We start from the raw sequence: 19,395 nt of genomic DNA on the forward strand, positions 1-19,395 counted from the left end.
CAATTAAAGCCAATTCCTGCTAGGAGCACGGATCATTTGTGCACAGCCGGCGTGCACTTGCCTCGCGGTGGTTGGCTACTAGAGGACAGACTACTACTGCTGCCAGCTAACAGAGTTACTCCTTTCGCTCTCATAGTAGAGGTCTGTGCTTTGATGCTGAAGGCCCTGAGTTCAGACGCTGCTGATGCAGTATAGGCATTACACCAGATCAAGGGACATACATGCACCAGCATTTAGACCACCCTCACCCCCTGCAGTCTCCGCCCCAGGACTCTGATCACAGAGGGCCTGCAGATGAAGCTTCCGGTGGGCTTTAGTGAAGACAGAATCAAGATGGGAAACCTGCACCCACCAAGATCCCAGGGAGCTGGACCCAGCAGTGAACAACAAAGGGCTAAATTAGCCCCCAGTGTAACTGCACTCACGGCAGTGTAGCTACACCAGGGATGAACTTGGGTGCTAGAAAAGAGAGATACAGAGCTCTGCTCTTTTCCCGCACGGGGTAGAATTCGGACCAAGCTCTGTGACTCAAGGAATGGAATGAACTCTGGTTCCCGCAAACGTGGCTCCTGGCTAAGGTGACCAGACGCCCCGATTTATCGGGACCGTCCCGATTTTGAGGAGTTGGTCCCGCGTCCTGACCAGAGTACGGTCGGGACGCCATTTGTCCCGATATTTTGTTTCCTGGTCTTCGGCGGCAATTCGGCGGAGAGTCCTTCAGTCGCGGACGCTCTTCGGCGGTATTTCGGCGTCGGGTGCTTCTGTCTTTGGCGGCAAGGTTTATTACCCGCCGCTGAAATACCGCCGAAGACCTTCCGTGACTGAAGGGCTCTCTGCCGAATTCCCAGCCGGGTGAGTGTAAAAGAAAAAAAAACGCCCCCCCTGCAGCGGTCCGATATTTTCCCCTTAACATCTGGTCACCGTACTCCTGGCAAGAAAGGGGAGCAGGTCCAGAAGGGGGCGCCACTTGCCTCATTCCACACAGGGTTCACGTTGTTCTTGATCACTTTGGTTCTCTTCTTCACACCTAAAAAGGGAGTTAAGCAAGAGGGTTAGAAAAGTCCTCGGACGCTCGCCCTCCCCATCTCCCCCTGAGCAAAAATTCCTGCTGCTTTAAAAAACAACAAAACATATTGCTCCGAGTTTGATTATCCCATGAAGAGCTTTAGGAAAAGGAAACTGCATCCCCAGCCCCAGAGAGCTTCCCGTCTAACATCCCGGATCCCACAAGGAGGGCTGCAGGGTTGGGCCCTGGGTTAAGGCAAGACGCAGGGCAGGGGGGCAATGCAAAGCCAGGAGGATTCCTGGAGAGATGGCCAGAATGGGCTCAGCTGGAGGATGGTGGAAAGCTGAGGGAGGAGGAAGGTGACCCCAGGGAGGAGAAGGGATCTAAAGCTACACCGTAGCCCCGGGAGGTAGTCCAGGGCTCCAATATGTAATGGTGATGTCTCCGGGACCGGGGAGGAACATGGCAGCTGTTTAGCAGTACATGGCAACACAGAACAGAAAGGATCAGCGACAGAAAGGCCCGGATCCTCAATGGTATTTAAGGAGCGTAAATACTTCTGAGTATCTGAGCCAGAGTGATCAGCCCAGGCCCCGCACCAGCCCCACTCTGGTTTTGTCCCACCAACTGCATTGGAAACAGTAGATCGGGCCCATTACTAGTTCTGATTCGTATGTCAGTAGTGCTAGAGCTCCAAACACGAACACAGTCTCTGTCCCACAGAGCAGAGTACAGCAGAGTCCACTTAATAGCAATCCCGAGATTAACAACTTTGGCGGAATAACGATATTTTGCCGGGAGCTGATCCCGTCCCACTGATGTGAATGTTCATGGGATTTGGATATTGGCAACAGGCATGCTGCTTACTAGATGGGCATGTTTCTCTTGTGATCACCATCTTTTGGGGAAGAAAGACCCCAGCTGCAGGCAGGTTTGCAGGGCTGCAACCGGGGAAGGAAACGCTGGGGCTGCACCATACCTCTCCCTGTGCTCTCCAGACTGCGTCCTGCCCTAGCACCAGGGGCCCAGGCTCAGTATGTCCCAATGCTGCAGCAAACTTGCATGTGGTCAGGGACCAGCCACTCTGACAGTCTGCACCAGGGGTAGGCAACCTATGGCACATGTGCCAAAGGTGGCACGCGAGCTGATTTTCAGTGGCACTCACACTGCCCGGGTCCCGGCCACCGGTCCGGGGGACTATGCATTTTAATTTAATTTTAAATGAAGCTTCTTAAACATTTTAAAACCCTTATTTACTTTACGTACAATAGTTTAGTTATATATTATATTATATATTATAGACTTAGAGAAAGAGACCTTCTAAAAACATTAAAATGTATTACTGGCACGCAAAACCTTAAATTAGAGTGAATAAATAAATAAATGAAGACTCGGCACACCACTTCTGAAAGGTTGCCAATCCCTGGTCTGCACCATTACATGCACGTTTTTTACAAGACTATGATAAGTTTTGTACAAGATATCCCTTGTGAAGTATCATTTGAAAACTCATAATTTGCTGATCATTATTAGCCTAGTAAAATATGTATGGCAACATTGCTAATGTGAAGTTATGAGATTCGACTGTATAACATTGTTGAAGGCATGTCCCACGTTTAGAAAAGCAGGCACAAACCAGTTTCTCAGCAATTAATGACCCAGCCAGGTATCAACAAGATCATCAGGACCATCACATAGTGGAGTGGCTATTCACTGGCAGGAAGAGGGGAGTGAACAAAAATTTACATTTTAGAAGAGATACAGTCTTTATGGCACGTGGGCCATAGCAGGAGATGCCTCTTGTGCAAGAGAGTGGACTATAAAGGTAGGAAGCCATGGCCCCCAAATCGCCTCTTCTTCCCTTTCTCTCTGCTCACAGCAGCAACAATGCCTGAAGCAACCCTGGACTGGGGGAGGGGTCCTGATTGAAAAGGATTTCAGCCAGTCAGACTGGAAAAGCAGGTGGTGAGGCAAACCTTTGCTTTGAATTCATTGAGATTGCAAAGTTAGATATTTAGTTACATTTTATTTTTTGGTAACCAATTCTGACTTTTATGCTTCATTACTTGTAGCCACTTAAAAATCTTTTTTTCTATCGTTAATAAACTTGTTCTACTGTTTTATCTAAACCAGCGTGTTTGGACTGGGGTGTTTGGGAACCTCCACTTGACATAACAAGGTCTGTGTGTGTTATTGACAAATGACAGACTTTCTATGAGCTTGGTGTTGCACGGAAGAAGAGATCTGGGCAATACAAGACAAGGACAAGCCCGGGACTAGGAGTTTGCTGGTGTCGCCCTGGGTGTAATTCATGAATATCTGGCCTGAGTATTCATGTAATCAAGTTGGGAGTGATTTTGCAGGATCGTGGCTGTGTGTGAACTGGCCAGGAGTGGTTGATCTCACAGCAAAACAGTGTCAAAAGCACCCCAGGTTGGAGAGTTAAGGGAACACAGCAGTCCAGATTGTACCCTGGGGAATGCCACAGACACCCACACAGATAATGGGCTGGGGCACCCACGTGCTCACACACTTGGGCAGAGTGTGACCCAAATGGACCATGTTGATATCAAAGGGGGGGTGCACAGTTATGAGTCTGTACCCAGGGACTTCCGTAGGCACGCATGTTTCCCCCTGCATGATATTTCACCAAAGGGGCCCTGCATGGTCTCTGCCGAAAGCCAAGAACTCGCTGGTTGTCGTGGTTATTGCAGGATGCATGTACCGGAATATTGTAAGAGCCCTGTAACATGTCGAATATTGTGTCCAAAGCTGCTGGGAGTGAAGCAGGTCACCAGGGGTGGCGGGTTCTCAGAGGTAACCCCAGCAAGAGTGAGAATAATTGACAATTTCAACCTAGCCCAGCCAAGGGTTGATGGTCTACACAAGGTTACACACTTGACCCTTTTCAAAGCATAAAAGAGCTCAAGAAAAAGCCCCTGAACAGGGGGACCATTGGGGTGAACTGAAGATTGCACTGTGGGTTTTTCTTTTATCTGTAACCACACGTTTCCAATTCTTGTATTTGAATCTTATGCTTTGTCAAACTTCTACACTGGGACCCCGTTTCTCCAATCTAATTGGGACCGGGGCCAGATTGGATCATCAAAAATGTGGATAATCAGGAGAGCCCCGTGAAGCTATGTTACATGCTCCAGCCCCACATGGAAGGCCTCTGGCTGTCAGCCCCAGAGAGTTGACAATTACCAGTCTGCACCCAGGGACTTGCTTAGACATCCCTTGGTGGGCATGTTTCTCTTGTGATCACCATCTTCACCCTATTTCACCGAAGGGGCCATGCGCGGTCTCTGCCAAAAGCTAAAAACTCACTGGTTGCAGGATGTTGGTGGGGAAATATTTTAAAAGTCACATAACATGTCTAATATTGTGACCAAAGCTGCTGGAGATGAAACAGGACACCAGGGAGTGGCTGGTTCTCAGAGCTAACTCCATAACATGTGAGAACGGTTCCCAGCTCCCAGCCAAGAGTAGAGCGTCTAGACAAGGTGCGTGCTTGGGCCATTACAAAGCATAAAAGAGCCAAAGAAAAACACCTTGAGCCGGGGGGACCATCAGGGTGATCTGAAGTTAACGAAACACCCTTGCGATGAAGAGAGACAAAAGGTCTGGGTGTGACGTTATGAGTGTAATACAGAGGTCGGCAACCTTTCAGAAGTGGTGTGCCGAGTCTTCATTTATTCACTCTAATTTAAGGTTTCACATGCCAGGAATACATTTGAATGTTTTTAGAAGGTCCTTCTATAAGTCTATAATATAGAACTAAACTATTGTTGTGTGTAAAGTAAATAAGGTTTTTTAAATGTTTAAGAAGCTTCATTTAAAATTAAATTAAAATGCAGAGCCCCCCGGAGCGGTGGCCAGGACCCAGGCAGTGTGAGTGCCTCTGAAAATCAGCTCGTGTGCCGCATTTGGCACGTGTGCCATAGGTTGCCTACTCCGGTGTAATGTAATATTTCATTGAAAGGTGACACAGGGCCAGAAAGAGTCAATTATCTCACAGACTGACCTGACCCATGGCCGAACTTTAAAGACTTGTTAGGAAGCTAAGTAAATGAACAGAGCTTTGAAATGCAGCCTGTAGTGTTAGAGATAGAAGGGGAGCTGTTTGCTCAGGTCTTGTGATGTAAGCAAACAAGTCTTGTCTATTACTATGGCTTTGATTCAAAGATCAAAAAAGGAGTGCACCTCTACCTCGATATAACGCTGTCCTCGGGAGCCAAAAATCTTACGCGTTATAGGTGAAACCGCGTTATATCAAACTTGCTTTGATCCGCTGGAGTGCACAGCCCTGCCCCTCCAGAGCACTGCTTTACCCCGTTATATCCGAATTCGTGTTATAGCGGGTCGCGTTATATCAAGGTAGCGGTGTATTAACAATTAGGAAGATACTTGAAGGAAAAGTTTTCAATTAGCAATAATCGCAACTTGGATTAACCTCATTGGCTATGATACTGTCTCTTTGAAGGTTGTGGTAACCTGTATCTGAACTGTTTAATGGCTAAATTACCCTGTGCTAATTGCCAGGATGTTTGGGAGAAGGAGAGTTAAGCCAATTGTTTTCTCAGGCCAAACAGCTGCTGGAAATGTATAAAAACCCTGGGACACGATCCTGCTTCATCTCAGATCTGCTTTGGGTGTCAAGAAGGGGAAACCCTACGCCATAAGAATTGAGCTCCCCAGTCACTGACTGGATACGGACATTGGACTATAACCTATGGACTATTTCTAAAAAAAACTTTTGGCAACTACAAACTCTCCATCTCTGCTATGTATCTGACCTCAAGAAATTGAACTCAAGTCTGTCTGTATATTGATCTTTCAACCAACTCTCTCTCTTTTCTTTTTTAATAAATTTTAGTTTAGTTGATAAGAATTGGCTATAAGCATGTATTTTGGGTAAGATCTAAGTTATCATTTGACCTGGGCCTGGGGCTTGGTCCTTTGGGATCAGGAGAACTTTTTTTCTTTTACTGGGGTATCGGTTTTCATAACCAGTCATCCCCATAAGGAGCAGTGCTGGCAGCGATACTGGGAAACTGGAGTGTCTAAGCCAGGGGTGGGCAAACTTTTTGGCCTGAGGACCACATCGGGGTTGCGAAACTGTATGGAGGGCCAGGTAGGGAAGTCTGTGCCTCCCCAAACAGCCTGGCCCCCACCCCCTATCCTCCCCCTCCCACTTCCTTCCCCCTGGCTGCCCCCCTCAAAACCCCTGACCCATCCAACCCCCCCTGCTCCTTGTCCCCTGACTGCTCCCTCCTGGGACCCCCAACCCCTAACTGCCCCCTGGGACTCAACTTCCTATCGAACTCCCCCTAACCCTATCCACACCCCAGCCCCCTGACAGGCCCCCTGGGACTCCCACGCCTATCCAACACCCCTGCCCCCGCCCCTGACCGCCCCTCCCAGAACTCATGACCCATCCAACCCCCCCTGCTCCTTGTCCCCTGACCACACCCTCCCGGGACACCCCACCCCTAACTGCCCCCCAAGGCCCCACCCCCATCCAACTCTCCCTGCTCCCTGTCCCTGGACTGCCCTGACCCCTATCTACACCCCAGCCCCCTGATCGGTCCCCTGGGACTCCCACACCTATCCAACCCCCCTGCTCCACACCCCTTTAACATGCCGCTCAGAGCAGCAGGAGCTCGCAGCCCCGCGCTGCCCAGCAGGAGTGGCGCCCAGAGCATGGGCGGCGCAGTGAGCTCAGGCTGGGGGGGAGGAGGGACAGCAGGGGAGGGTCCAGGGGCCAGCCTCCCCAGCCGGGAGCTCAAGGGCCAGGCAGGATGGTCCCACAGGCCATAGTTTGCCCACCTCTGGTCTAAGGGAATTGCTTGTGTGACTTCTGGTTAGCCAGTGGGGTAAACCAAAGTCCTCTCTGTTTGGCTGGTTTGGTGCCTTGATAATAAAGGACCCCTAGCCTTGGGCTGTGACTGCCCTGCTCTAAGCAATTCGTCCTGAATTGATCCTCTCAGCTGTGTCCTACCAAAGGCAGCATCGTTACATACAAGGAGAAAAGGGGGCTCGAGGTGGCCTCCATTACAAAGGAGCCGTTCGGCCAGCATGCCTGCCCCACTCTCGCCACTGGACAAGCGCTGCATGATGGTTGGGTGAGAAATCCCTTATTAGACAGGCAAGGAACTAGTTAGTACGCGGAGGCTCTAGCTTGCGTGGGGAGGTTTTTCTTTTCTCCGTTACCATCTGCTTCCAGGCCTTATACCGGCTTCTGTCTGAATCTTTAGCTTACGCTCTGCCAAATAGTCGTGTCTATAGTAAAACCAAATGGAAGTTTAAGTCCCGCATGCTCAAGAGTGTTGAACTTAGGTGAAACTGATGAAAATCTGTGTGCGCTGCGGGTGTCCGGAGGTCAAGGAACTGGGCACTCGGGTGTAACGCAGTGGGGTGCACAGACAGGTTGGTGGGACCTGTGCCATGGGGCTAAAGCAGGAATCTGGGGGCTAACTATCTCTGCTCTGCCCAAGTACTCACTTAAGGAGCCGACAGACGGGGGGGTGCAAACCGTCAGCCTGTACGGGGAAGAGCGGGGCTGGCAGAGCTCCAGGACACTTCTCTTGCCAGCAGCTGGTACTTTGCTGTGAGTTTCTCCCAGTGGGCACAGACAAGCGTCCCTTGCACTATAAGCAGGCGGTAGTCTGCTGTCTCCCTTGAAGGTTCCCAGGGAGCCCCTGCCAGAGCCTTGGCGCTGCACGCAGGGTGAGGGCTGCAATCCGGACGCTGGGGCTTTCCCCGAGGAACGGAGACACTAGGAGCCCATGTTCTGCCTGGCACCTCTCCCTGAGCTCTCCAGGCTGCATCCTGCCCTGGCACCAGGGCCCAGGCTTGGCACATCCCAGTGCTTCCTGCCCTGACTGCAGCCCCTCAAGCCTGCCTTCTGCATAACAGCAACTGCTGGAACATGGAAACTTCTTGCTGGGAACCAAGAGGTTGCCAATAAGCAGAATCCACTGTATAAAATTACAAGGGAGTGGCAGTGTGGCCTAGTGATTCAGGCAAAGGACTGGAACTGAGGAGACCTGGATTCAATTCCTGGCTCTGCCACTGCTATGCGGGGGACCTCAGGCAAGTCACTTCACCTTTCAGTGCCTCAGTTTCCCCAGCTGTAAAATGGGGATAATGATTCTGCCCTCCTTTGTAAAGTGCTTTGAGATCTATGGATGAACAGCAGCAGATACAAGTATTATGATTAATGAGCTGTAATCAATACTATATTAAGTCAGTGATGCTCAGACCTCAGTGGTCAGGAGCCAAATTAGCGATCAGCGTTACCCAAACGAGCCACAGTAGCGTGAATTCACTGTTTCATTTACTATAGTACTATAGATTCATATTTAAACAGTATGCCAGGAAATATTTTGTGTGTGTGTGTGTGTTTTATATATATAATTTTCACAGCGAAATCACTAATCAAGTATTTATCAACTATCATTGGCTAATAACACAATGAAAGCATCCTGATAGGTTACTAATTAAATCACACAATGTTTTAATATCGCGTGCTGCAAAGAGCTGCAGGTGACACATTAAAGACCCAGTTGCAGTCAGAGTGTCACTGGAGTAAGTAATAATTAGTATAGAGATGGGTGGGAAATAGCACGTTTGACCTTTGGAAATTCGGTTCTGTTGCCTGCTAGAACAGAAAGTCAAAACATAACCGTTTTGCGGCCCACAAAAATCCCAACAAGTGTTACACTGAGAGCGTCAAACCCCAAAATGGCAACGTTTTCCAACCCAAACAATGCGCCATTTCAAAACAAAAAAATGTCATTTCCAATTGACCTCTCAAAATGAAAAATTGTAGTTTCAATTCTCCCAATCAGCAAACTGAAAAATTTCAGCAAGATTGACGTTTCTCCCCTGGAAAAATGTCACCCCCATAAAACCACTTTTCTTTAAATGCAGTAATGGGGAAAGAGTCGTTTCTATTTTGCTAGTCTCCGTTTTGTGTTTTCTTCTCACAGGGTTTTCTTTCATTCTAGACACGTAACTGAGTGGTGGGTTAATCAGTTCGCTGGCTGGCTAGCAGGGATGTCAGCAGCGAGAGAGTCTGCCTGGATCCAGCTGAAGGTCCCGACAAGCCAGGGGAAGGAAGAGGTCGTTTTAGACTCAACAGATTGTCCAGGTTTGGTGATCAGAGACTCTAACTGAGATGAAACCGAAGCTTTTGGGGACTTTCAGTTTCTTCTCCCTGTATTTCTGTGGGGCCTGAACTGTTCAGATTTGCATTTGTTCCCTTTATTTGTGTTTCTGTAGAACTGTGGAGATAATGTCTATGGATTATAACATAGCCATGTCCTGCTGTAAAAAATAGATTATGATTTGTTTCTTTATCATAAGATTTTATAAAGTTATTTAATTAAATTCATTTCTTTCGTTCCTTTTGGGACTCGGATGTGGGGAGCCTGACCCTGTGCAGTCCTTGCTGAAAACCCCGACAGCCCGAACTGTGGGTCTCCAGCTACTTTCTAAGGAATTGGGGGTTTCTTTAAGGCACTGGAGACAGGAAATGAAGTGAACTCTAGCCCACCCAAAGGTTACACAAACATTGCAGCACTAAGCCCTGGGATAAGAACCAGAAAGTGAAACTAAGGTACTGACATGCTCTTCTCTCCCTTGCACACCTAAGGCAGCGTAGATACTCTTACACCACTCAGGGTCCATCTATACTGCGATCACAGTAATTTCAACTGGCTCATGCTGCGTGCACACCCTGTGATTGCTGCAGAGGCGATGAGCACACCCCTACACAGCCCCTTCCCCGGGGCAGCGGTAGGGTTCTTGGTAGGCCAAGGGGCAGGATTAGGGTTACTGCTATGTGGAAGGCTGGGGGGGGTTAGGGGGTCACTTGATTTCCCCCAGGGGAAGAGCTGGCTGTTTTCCAGTCCTGACATGCCTCAGGAGAGGAGCAGCCTAGAAACAGGAGCGTGATTCTTAATCAAAGCGCTGCCCTTTGAGCGACCGCCCAAGGTCCCCCGAGGAGTCCGTGGCAGAGCTGGGAATCCAGCCCCCCCGCCCCCCCCCCGGGAAAAAAATGTTCATTGCAGCTACCGAGCAAACCGCGCTCCTCTTCCGAGAGCCCAGCTCAGCCGCTGAGCTTCTGCCGTCGTACACACCGAGTAAGGTGACCAGACAGCAAGTGTGAAAAATCGGGACGGGGGTGGGGGTAATAGGAGTCTATATAAGAAAAAGACCCAAAAATTGGGACTGTCCCTATAAAATCGGGACATCTGGTCACCCTAACACCAAGCCAAGAGCCTCCATCTTGCCGGCACACAACCTCCACGGCCAGGGCTTCCTCTCAGGAAGCCAACTGAACTACGTTCCATTCAAAAACATGTGTTACCCTCCCCGGCCAGGCAGGACAGAAACACAAGGGCCGCTGGGTAATGTCGCTGGGTGCTGACTGCAGACTGATGGCTAAGCAATCCCTGGCATCAAGTAACTGGACCAGGAACGTTCAGGGGAAAGCTAGTCCCTGGGGTATTTACGCAATCAGGCCCCGCTCCTTGCACACCCAGCTGCTATCTCTCGGCGTCAATTCCCCCTCCAGCAGCACTCACCATCCCACCTGTCACCTTAGGACTCGGGGTGGGGGGAGGAGAAAAGGGGGCCCTTTGGAGCCTCCCTGTCCGGACACGGAAAGACGGTGAGCCCTTCCCCTCTCCAGAGCCGGCCCCGGCTTTGGAAGGTAAATAGGTTTGTGCCTAAGAGTCTGGAGATTTTCTTCAGTAATCCCTTCTTGCCCACCCACGGCTCAGCTCAGAAGCCCTGGGTTTTTCAACCTTCCCAGGGAAAGCGGAGGGCCAGATTCTGCCCTCTGCAGCCAGCCGGTTCTCCGGCTGGGCTCAGCCGTCACTCTTGCCTCTGGGGTCCCACCAGAACCCCTAGACCGCTTTTTGGCGCCCCCAAATCTTGGCACCCTAGGCAACCGCCTAGTTCGCCTTAATGGTAGCACCGCCCTGCCTCCTCCAATGGCACCATCACCCGAGGATCTCAAAGCGCTTCACTGGTTTATCCTCAGTGCACCTCTGAGAGGAAAGGAAGAGTTATTGCCCCATTTCACAGGTGGGGAAACTGAGGCACAGTGAGAGGACATGACTTGCTCAAACCAAAATGAGTAAGTCTATAGGTGAACCTAGGAAAGATCCCCACTGCCCCCCAGTCCTATGCCTTAACCTCAACACCATCCTTCCACACCAAGGTGCATTACCTTGCTAAAGGCAGCTGTACTAGAATCTACGATTCTATACTGAGCCAGTGTCTCATGTCAAGCACACGGGCATAAGTCTGCAGTATCCCCCACCCCTGACTTCAGGGAGACAAGCTGGGAGGTCTGGAGCTACAGAACCGAACGAAGAGGCCTTTTTCTGTGATCTGCAGACCCATCTCTTCTCCTGCTTCAGCATATTCCAAAGCAAGTCACTAGGTGCTCTCCCCGGCTTGGAGATTTTTAGATTGGCTCGGTCTTTGATGGTTGTTTCATTTAATCTGAAAGTAACATCCCAGGGACTGAAGATACAGGTCCATACCTCTTGGGGCCAGCACTCTGCCCAAAAGCTCTGTACACCGCGGGGGAGGCAGAGGGATAGGTCTGAGCGGAGTTCCGCAGGCTTTTATTGACAAGACCAAGAAGCTGGAACTGGTTGCGGAAGATCAGTGATGTTGAGGGTCATCATGCCCAACACCAAACCAGGCAGCAATGCAGACGTCACATGCGCATCTGAATGTGACTGTCAATTACAGCATGCTCTTCGGTATTATTTACTATTTGTAAAAGGCTGACAGTAGGCTCAGTGATCCCAGCCACAGGGACTGAAATGCAGCCACCTCTGGGGTGGGACACCTCAGCTGTTTACCAGCACACAGGGACACTGTGCAACAGTTTAGGATGAGAAATGAAGAGGAGTATTTTGTTCTGCTGAGGAGGAACGTGTGTAAAAATAATATGGAACGAACCAGATTTCGGTTCGTTTCTGGTCAGGACACTCGCAAAACTTGCCATGGGGGTTCTTCAGTGACCACAGACGGTCAGGATCCCAGGGAGACCTCAGCCTGAATCCGCAGCACAAACACGTTTTCCTTTAAAGCAACTGGGTTGCCGCACAGACGCTGCTTTCCCGGAGACGGCGCAGATGCAGCTACTTCACTCACACCTCCAACGTCCAATCAATCTTCTTGGAGGGGTACGTGGCTAGTTAATGCCAAGCCCCCACCACCCGGCTGGATCAGGAATAACTCAGCCCAGGGCAGGACATAAGGGGCAGCTATGACATAGCAGATCAAGCCTGGGGCTGGTAAGTCAGGACTCCTGAGTCCTATCCTTACCCCTGCCACTGACGTGCTGCTTTGCTTTGGGCAAGTCATTTAACTGCTCTGTGCCTCCGTTTCCCCTTCTGCAAAATGTTTGCCCACATTCGTAAAGTACTTTGAGATCTACAGATTCAGGGGTAGGCTTCCTGCCCGGCCTCGCTCTGCACCACTCCCGGAAGCGGCTGGCACGTCCCTGCGGCCCCTGACCCAAACTGCGTCCCAGAGCCTAACCCCTCACCCCCTCCTGCACCCCAACCCCCTGCCCCAGCCCAGAGCCCGCACCCAAACTCCCTCCCAGAGCCCAACCCCTGCACCTGCTCCCGCACCCCAACCCCCTGCCCTAGCCCAGATCCTGCACTTTGCACCCAAACTCCCTCCTAGAGCCCAACCCCTCACCCCATTCACCCCAATCCCCCCCCCAGCCCAGAGCCCGCACCCCTCCCGCAGAGCCTTAGGCAGGTGTGGTGTGGGAGGCAGGATTTGGACCTGTTCTGGGCACCACCAAAAATTATACAAACCTGCCGCCAAGGGACGGCTCCAGGCACCAGCGCAGCAAGCTGTGGGGGGCGCCCTGCCGGTCGCCGTGAGGGCAGCAGTCAGGTGGCCTTTGGCGGCATGCCTGCGGGAGGTCGCCGGTCCTGCGGCTTCGGTGGCAATTCGGCGGCGGGTATGTGAAGCCACGGGACCGGCAGATCACCCGCAGAAACGCCGCCAAATCTGCATAACCGTGGACTGCCCGCAGGCATGCCACCGAAGGCTGCCTGACTGCCGTGCTTGGGGCGGCAAAAAACATAGAGCCTCCCCTGCCTGCCGCCCCTGAAAATGCAGGCTGAGAAGGAATCGGATTGCTCTCTGCAAATACTTCAGGGAGGAAGAGCTGCTGAAGCTAGAGGACCATGTGGGAACAAGAACAAGTGGCCAGGAGTCAACTTCGGCTGGAAATTAGAAGGTTTCTGACCCGCAGAGGAGGCAGGTTCCGGGACAGCTCCCCACGGGGGCAAACCACCGAACTAGTCTGGAGATGGGGCGTGAGAAGTTTATGAATGGGATGATATGACGGGGCGGCCTCTGAGAGCAGGGGATTGGATATTATGACCCAGGAGGGCCTTCCAGTCCCGTGCAGAATCCACCACGGCGCTAGGTACGTTCCGTGGTTGATTACCCCCAGCCTTGTTTCCAGTTTGAATTTGAAAAGCATGATTACCACCGAGACTCCATCAACCGCCGGGCGCCTGCAGCTTTTAGCCCTAGTAACGGCGTTTCTGGGTGCTAGTCAGTTTGTGCAAAGGGGAAAAGGAAAAGGAAAAGCCTTTAGCGTGAGGCACAAAAACAATAGCAATGACTCAAATGCCAAAGGCCTCCCGAAAGGTTTCCCTGATGGATTTTCTTCCCCTCTGTCCGTCACACGCAGCGTTCACTATTACTATATATGGGCACTGTAATTCCAAGCAGATTCACAGAATCCGAACACATGTAAATCCCAGCGCTGCGATCCAGGCTTGTGAACCGGGGAGCCAGGCTTAGGGATGGGCCTAAATGTAGGTGGTGGTGGTGGTTATTTTAAAGGATTTTACAAAAATACTTTCATGGGTTGTTTGTTTTTCTTTTCAGAGCCATTCAGGGGAAACGTGGCTTGGGGAGGGATTGAATCTACACGTTCCCCCCTCTGATGTTTGCAAACCAAGACCCTGGCCCTGCAAGCCACATGCTTAACTTTTATGCACCTCAAGGCATCCCACTGATTTCAGTGGAACTACTCACCAGGCATAAAAATCAAAATGTGTGAGTCCCTTGCCAGCCCGGGGCCCAAGACCTCACACCTGCAGTTGCTCTGCCTGCATATGTGAGCCCAGGATTGGGGCCAATATATTGCCGCCTTGGGCCAATGCCCAAGCAGACATCCCAGCCTCGCCAGGGCCTGCCTGAGCCCCAAAGGGAGAGACACAAAGAAGTTACTCATTCAGGAAAGCGAAATTGTTGTGGGATCTTTCCTTGAGCATAAATAACTGGCCCCAATTCAGGAAAACCTCCCTGTTTAGCAGAGCATTTAAGCGGGTGCTTAACTTTATACATGTGCTTAAGCCTCATAGACTTCAAGCTCACTGCTTATATGCTTTCCTGAATCAGAATCTCGGCCTGAGTCTCAGTTTCATGCTTCTTTATTGCTGACGGAAGTTATTGCCACCATGAAAAGCAAAGTGGCACCAAATCTGCATAGAAGGTAGGTAAGTTTGGGACTAATTGGAGAGACATTTTAGAGGTAGGCGCATGAGAGTCCCAAAGGGAAACTGACTAGAAACAAATGTGAAACTGACTACATTCTTTCAACTGCCAAGTCCAGAGACAGGTGAAAAAGTAAGACAGGATAAATAATGGAAAGTTGGTTCCTAAAATTCTGCCTGTTTTAAACCAGATTTGAATCCCGATCCTGCAATGAGATCTGCCTCTGCGGATCCAGTAACAGCACTGGGGCCTTGTTAGCTCCCCACACCCAATGGGTTTTGATCTTTGAAAACAAAATTAAATGTTGCCCCTTTAAATATATTTCAAAAATAAGACGCATCTACACTTTAATGAGGTACTCAGATATTAGAGCACTGGAGACCACGGACAACAATGGGAACAAAGACATACCTACATATACGCAGCCAGGCAATATTTAACTGGGTGGCGTGCAAAAATCCATTGGTGCCTTTTATTACCAATCAGGGTTCCTATCTCTGTCTCTCCATTTCTACCATGACCTTAGCTGTAGTACCGAGCACCATGTACAAGAATACAGAAAGTAACCTGTCAAGCACGATCAGTGCCACAGCCGCAGCTGTCTAATTAGGAAGTTCTTGGGCCAGATCCTCAACTGGTCTAAGTCACCAGAGTTCTGTTGATTTCAATGAAGCTAGGCTGATCTACAGCACCTGTGGACCTGGCCCATTACCTTCCCTTTGATGTTTATTATGGGGGGCTGTATTTGTGGCAATGCTTCACCTGGGTTGATGAAGATGGCATCACCTAATCTGTGCACTGAGCTTTTAGTAACGTGCCCATTGAACAACGTCACCTGGGAAACTGTTCATCCTCCCCCACCGATACAGGGAAAACCTTTCCCTCCACACCCCACCGACAAGCAAAAACTGCCCCAAGTTAGTAACACCCTCGATTCATGTAGGAAGAAGGCTTTTCTATAAAGCATCCCTCACCCACCTGCTAGCAACAGTTCAGGGAGATCGGCTTCAGGAATTGTAACCCCCCATCCAGAATAAAACCACAAGCCACCGCTCTGGCAGCACGACGAAGTGGATGGAGATGTAGGGGGTGAGGAGACCTGAGTTCTATTCCTGGCTCTTCTACCAGCCTGCTGGGTGACCTTGGGCAAGTCACTTTACCTGCCTGTCCCTCCGTTTTCCCATCTGTAAAATGGGGGTCAGAATACTGACCTCCTTTGTAAAGCACGTTGAGCTCTCCTGATGCTAAGAGCTGGGTCTTATTATTACTTGTTGATTCAGCGCCCTGCACTATGGCGCTCCGATCCCCCCCGGGGGCTGGGGGCATGCCACTAATCATGCAGGGTTTTGTCCGCTGCTCACTGTCCTGGTATTGGAGCACAGCGGGGGCTAGACACACACAAGACAGGAGCAGCCGGGCTGACAAATTTAAGATAAACCGACTTCACAACAGAAAAAGGGGAGCCGAGGTGCCAAGGCAACGAACGATAGGAAACCCCAGGGCATGTGTCTCCATCCGGCGTCTCTCCGTCTGGATTCAATCCCGGGACAGAGCATCTACATCGGGGAGGAGGACCAGCAATCCCCTAGCCAGAGACCATCTGTCATCTGCAGCCAGGGCCCCCGGATTCACACCGGTGTCCCCGGGAACCAGCCCCGTCTCCCTGCCAGTGCCTCGGGGGGGATCTCTGCCCCCAAGAGACAGAGGGGCAGCAGCACCCACCCCACGGCTGGGAAGTTATGGGACCTGCACCCAGGGAGACCAACCGCGGAGGGGGGAGAGTTTTCCTTGGCTGCCCCCCAATAAAACACCCCCCCGTAAGTGGCCATGGGGGTCCGGTCCTCCTGTCCCCCCCCCGCGCCCCGTGTAGCCGGGGGGACCCGGCGCCCCCTCACCTCGGAAAGTCAGGCTGGCCACGGGGTCGCTCTGCCTGTCCCGCTTCTCCAGGTTGGGGAGGCTGGAGGCTCCGAGCAGCAGGCAGCGCAGCATGGCTCCGCCGGCCGGCCGGGGGCGCAGGGCAGCGAGACCGAGCGCCGCGGCCGGGCGGGCGGCGAGTGGGGGCGGGAGGAGCAGCTGCGGCGCCGGCCCCCTGGAGCGCCTCGGCGCGGCCGGCCGGGATGCTGCGGGCAGCCGGTCCCGGCACCATCAGCATCAGCCCCGCGGCGCGGCGCGCAACCGGCCGCTCGGGCCAGCAGGGGGCGCTGCTGAGAGCCGTGGGCGGGCCTGGGAGCGGGGCTCGGCAACACCTGCTGCCCGCCACAGACCGGGCCGGGGGACCGGTCACTAGCCGGATTGGCGGTGATGTAGCCGCGGGGTGGCCGGACCGGTCGCTAGCCGGATTGGCGGTGATGTAGCCGCGGGGTGGCCGGACCGGTCGCTAGCCGGGGTGGCGGTGAAGTAGCCGCAGGGTGGCCGGACCGGTCGCTAGCCGGGGTGGCGGTGATGTAGCCGCAGGGTGGCCGGACCGGTCGCTAGCCGGGGTGGCGGTGATGTAGCCGCAGGGTGGCCGGACCGGTCGCTAGCCGGGGTGGCGGTGATGTAGCCGCGGGGTGGCCGGACCGGTCGCTAGCCGGGGTGGCGGTGATGTAGCCGCGGGGTGGCCGGACCGGTCGCTAGCCGCGGTGGCGGTGATGTAGCCGCGGGGTGGCCGGACCGGTCGCTAGCCGGGGTGGCGGTGATGTAGCCGCGGGGTGGCCGGACCGGTCGCTAGCCGGGGTGGCGGTGATGTAGCCGCAGGGTGGCCGGACCGGTCGCTAGCCGGGGTGGCGGTGAAGTAGCCGCAGGCCGGCCGGACCGGTCGCTAGCCGGGGTGGCGGTGGTGTAGCCGCGGGCCGGCCGGACCGGTCGCTAGCCGGGGTGGCGGTGGTGTAGCCGCGGGCCGGCCGGACCGGTCGCTAGCCGGATTGGCGGTGATGTAGCCGCGGGCCGGCCGGACCGGTCGCTAGCCGGGGTGGCGGTGAAGTAGCCGCAGGGTGGCCGGACCGGTCGCTAGCCGGGGTGGCGGTGATGTAGCCGCAGGGTGGCCGGACCGGTCGCTAGCCGGGGTGGCGGTGATGTAGCCGCAGGGTGGCCGGACCGGTCGCTAGCCGGGGTGGCGGTGAAGTAGCCGCAGGGTGGCCGGACCGGTCGCTAGCCGGGGTGGCGGTGGTGTAGCCGCAGGGTGGCCGGACCGGTCGCTAGCCGGGGTGGCGGTGATGTAGCCGCAGGGTGGCCGGACCGGTCGCTAGCCGGGGTGGCGGTGAAGTAGCCGCAGGCCGGCCGGACCGGTCGCTAGCCGGGGTGGCGGTGGTGTAGCCGCGGGCCGGCCGGACCGGTCGCTAGCCGGATTGGCGGTGGTGTAGCCGCGGGCCGGCCGGACCGGTCGCTAGCCGGATTGGCGGTGATGTAGCCGCGGGCCGGCCGGACCGGTCGCTAGCCGGGGTGGCGGTGATGTAGCCGCAGGGTGGCCGGACCGGTCGCTAGCCGCGGTGGCGGTGAAGTAGCCGCAGGCCGGCCGGACCGGTCGCTAGCCGGGGTGGCGGTGGTGTAGCCGCGGGCCGGCCGGACCGGTCGCTAGCCGGGGTGGCGGTGGTGTAGCCGCGGGCCGGCCGGACCGGTCGCTAGCCGGGGTGGCGGTGAAGTAGCCGCAGGCCGGCCGGACCGGTCGCTAGCCGGGGTGGCGGTGGTGTAGCCGCGGGGTGGCCGGACCGGTCGCTAGCCGGGGTGGCGGTGATGTAGCCGCGGGGTGGCCGGACCGGTCGCTAGCCGCGGTGGCGGTGATGTAGCCGCAGGGTGGCCGGACCGGTCGCTAGCCGGGGTGGCGGTGATGTAGCCGCAGGGTGGCCGGACCGGTCGCTAGCCGGGGTGGCGGTGATGTAGCCGCAGGGTGGCCGGACCGGTCGCTAGCCGGGGTGGCGGTGAAGTAGCCGCAGGCCGGCCGGACCGGTCGCTAGCCGGGGTGGCGGTGGTGTAGCCGCGGGCCGGCCGGACCGGTCGCTAGCCGGGGTGGCGGTGGTGTAGCCGCGGGCCGGCCGGACCGGTCGCTAGCCGGGGTGGCGGTGAAGTAGCCGCAGGCCGGCCGGACCGGTCGCTAGCCGGGGTGGCGGTGGTGTAGCCGCGGGCCGGCCGGACCGGTCGCTAGCCGGATTGGCGGTGATGTAGCCGCAGGCCGGCCGGACCGGTCGCTAGCCGGGGTGGCGGTGAAGTAGCCGCAGGGTGGCCGGACCGGTCGCTAGCCGGGGTGGCGGTGATGTAGCCGCAGGGTGGCCGGACCGGTCGCTAGCCGCGGTGGCGGTGAAGTAGCCGCAGGCCGGCCGGACCGGTCGCTAGCCGGGGTGGCGGTGATGTAGCCGCAGGCCGGCCGGACCGGTCGCTAGCCGGGGTGGCGGTGGTGTAGCCGCGGGCCGGCCGGACCGGTCGCTAGCCGGGGTGGCGGTGGTGTAGCCGCGGGCCGGCCGGACCGGTCGCTAGCCGGGGTGGCGGTGGTGTAGCCGCGGGCCGGCCGGACCGGTCGCTAGCCGGGGTGGCGGTGGTGTAGCCGCGGGCCGGCCGGACCGGTCGCTAGCCGGGGTGGCGGTGAAGTAGCCGCAGGCCGGCCGGACCGGTCGCTAGCCGGGGTGGCGGTGGTGTAGCCGCGGGCCGGCCGGACCGGTCGCTAGCCGGGGTGGCGGTGGCGGTGGTGTAGCCGCGGGCCGGCCGGACCGGTCGCTAGCCGGGGTGGCGGTGAAGTAGCCGCAGGCCGGCCGGACCGGTCGCTAGCCGGGGTGGCGGTGGTGTAGCCGCAGGGTGGCCGGACCGGTCGCTAGCCGGGGTGGCGGTGATGTAGCCGCGGGCCGGCCGGA

The 19,395-nt window shown here is 54.9% G+C and overlaps 1 protein-coding gene across 13 annotated transcripts in view; it reads right to left on the reverse strand.

Annotated features, from left to right (window-relative positions):
* Positions 1-19,395, reverse strand: part of DYSF (dysferlin) — a 291,329-nt gene that overhangs the window by 252,627 nt on the left and 19,307 nt on the right. For 9 of the 13 annotated variants that reach the window (XM_065597358.1, XM_065597356.1, XM_065597357.1 and 6 more), the window contains exon 2: positions 972-1,027. In XM_065597358.1, the coding sequence (XP_065453430.1) occupies positions 972-1,027 (56 nt within the window). Of the gene's footprint in view, positions 1-971; positions 1,028-16,470; positions 16,683-19,395 lie in introns of those variants that run through there. The other 4 variants (XM_024106363.3, XM_024106361.3, XM_024106358.3 and 1 more) reach the window with 3 other exon arrangements.

This window comes from Chrysemys picta, chromosome 5, assembly GCF_011386835.1.
Source record: "Chrysemys picta bellii isolate R12L10 chromosome 5, ASM1138683v2, whole genome shotgun sequence".
In the NCBI taxonomy this organism is placed as follows: Eukaryota; Metazoa; Chordata; order Testudines; family Emydidae; genus Chrysemys; species Chrysemys picta.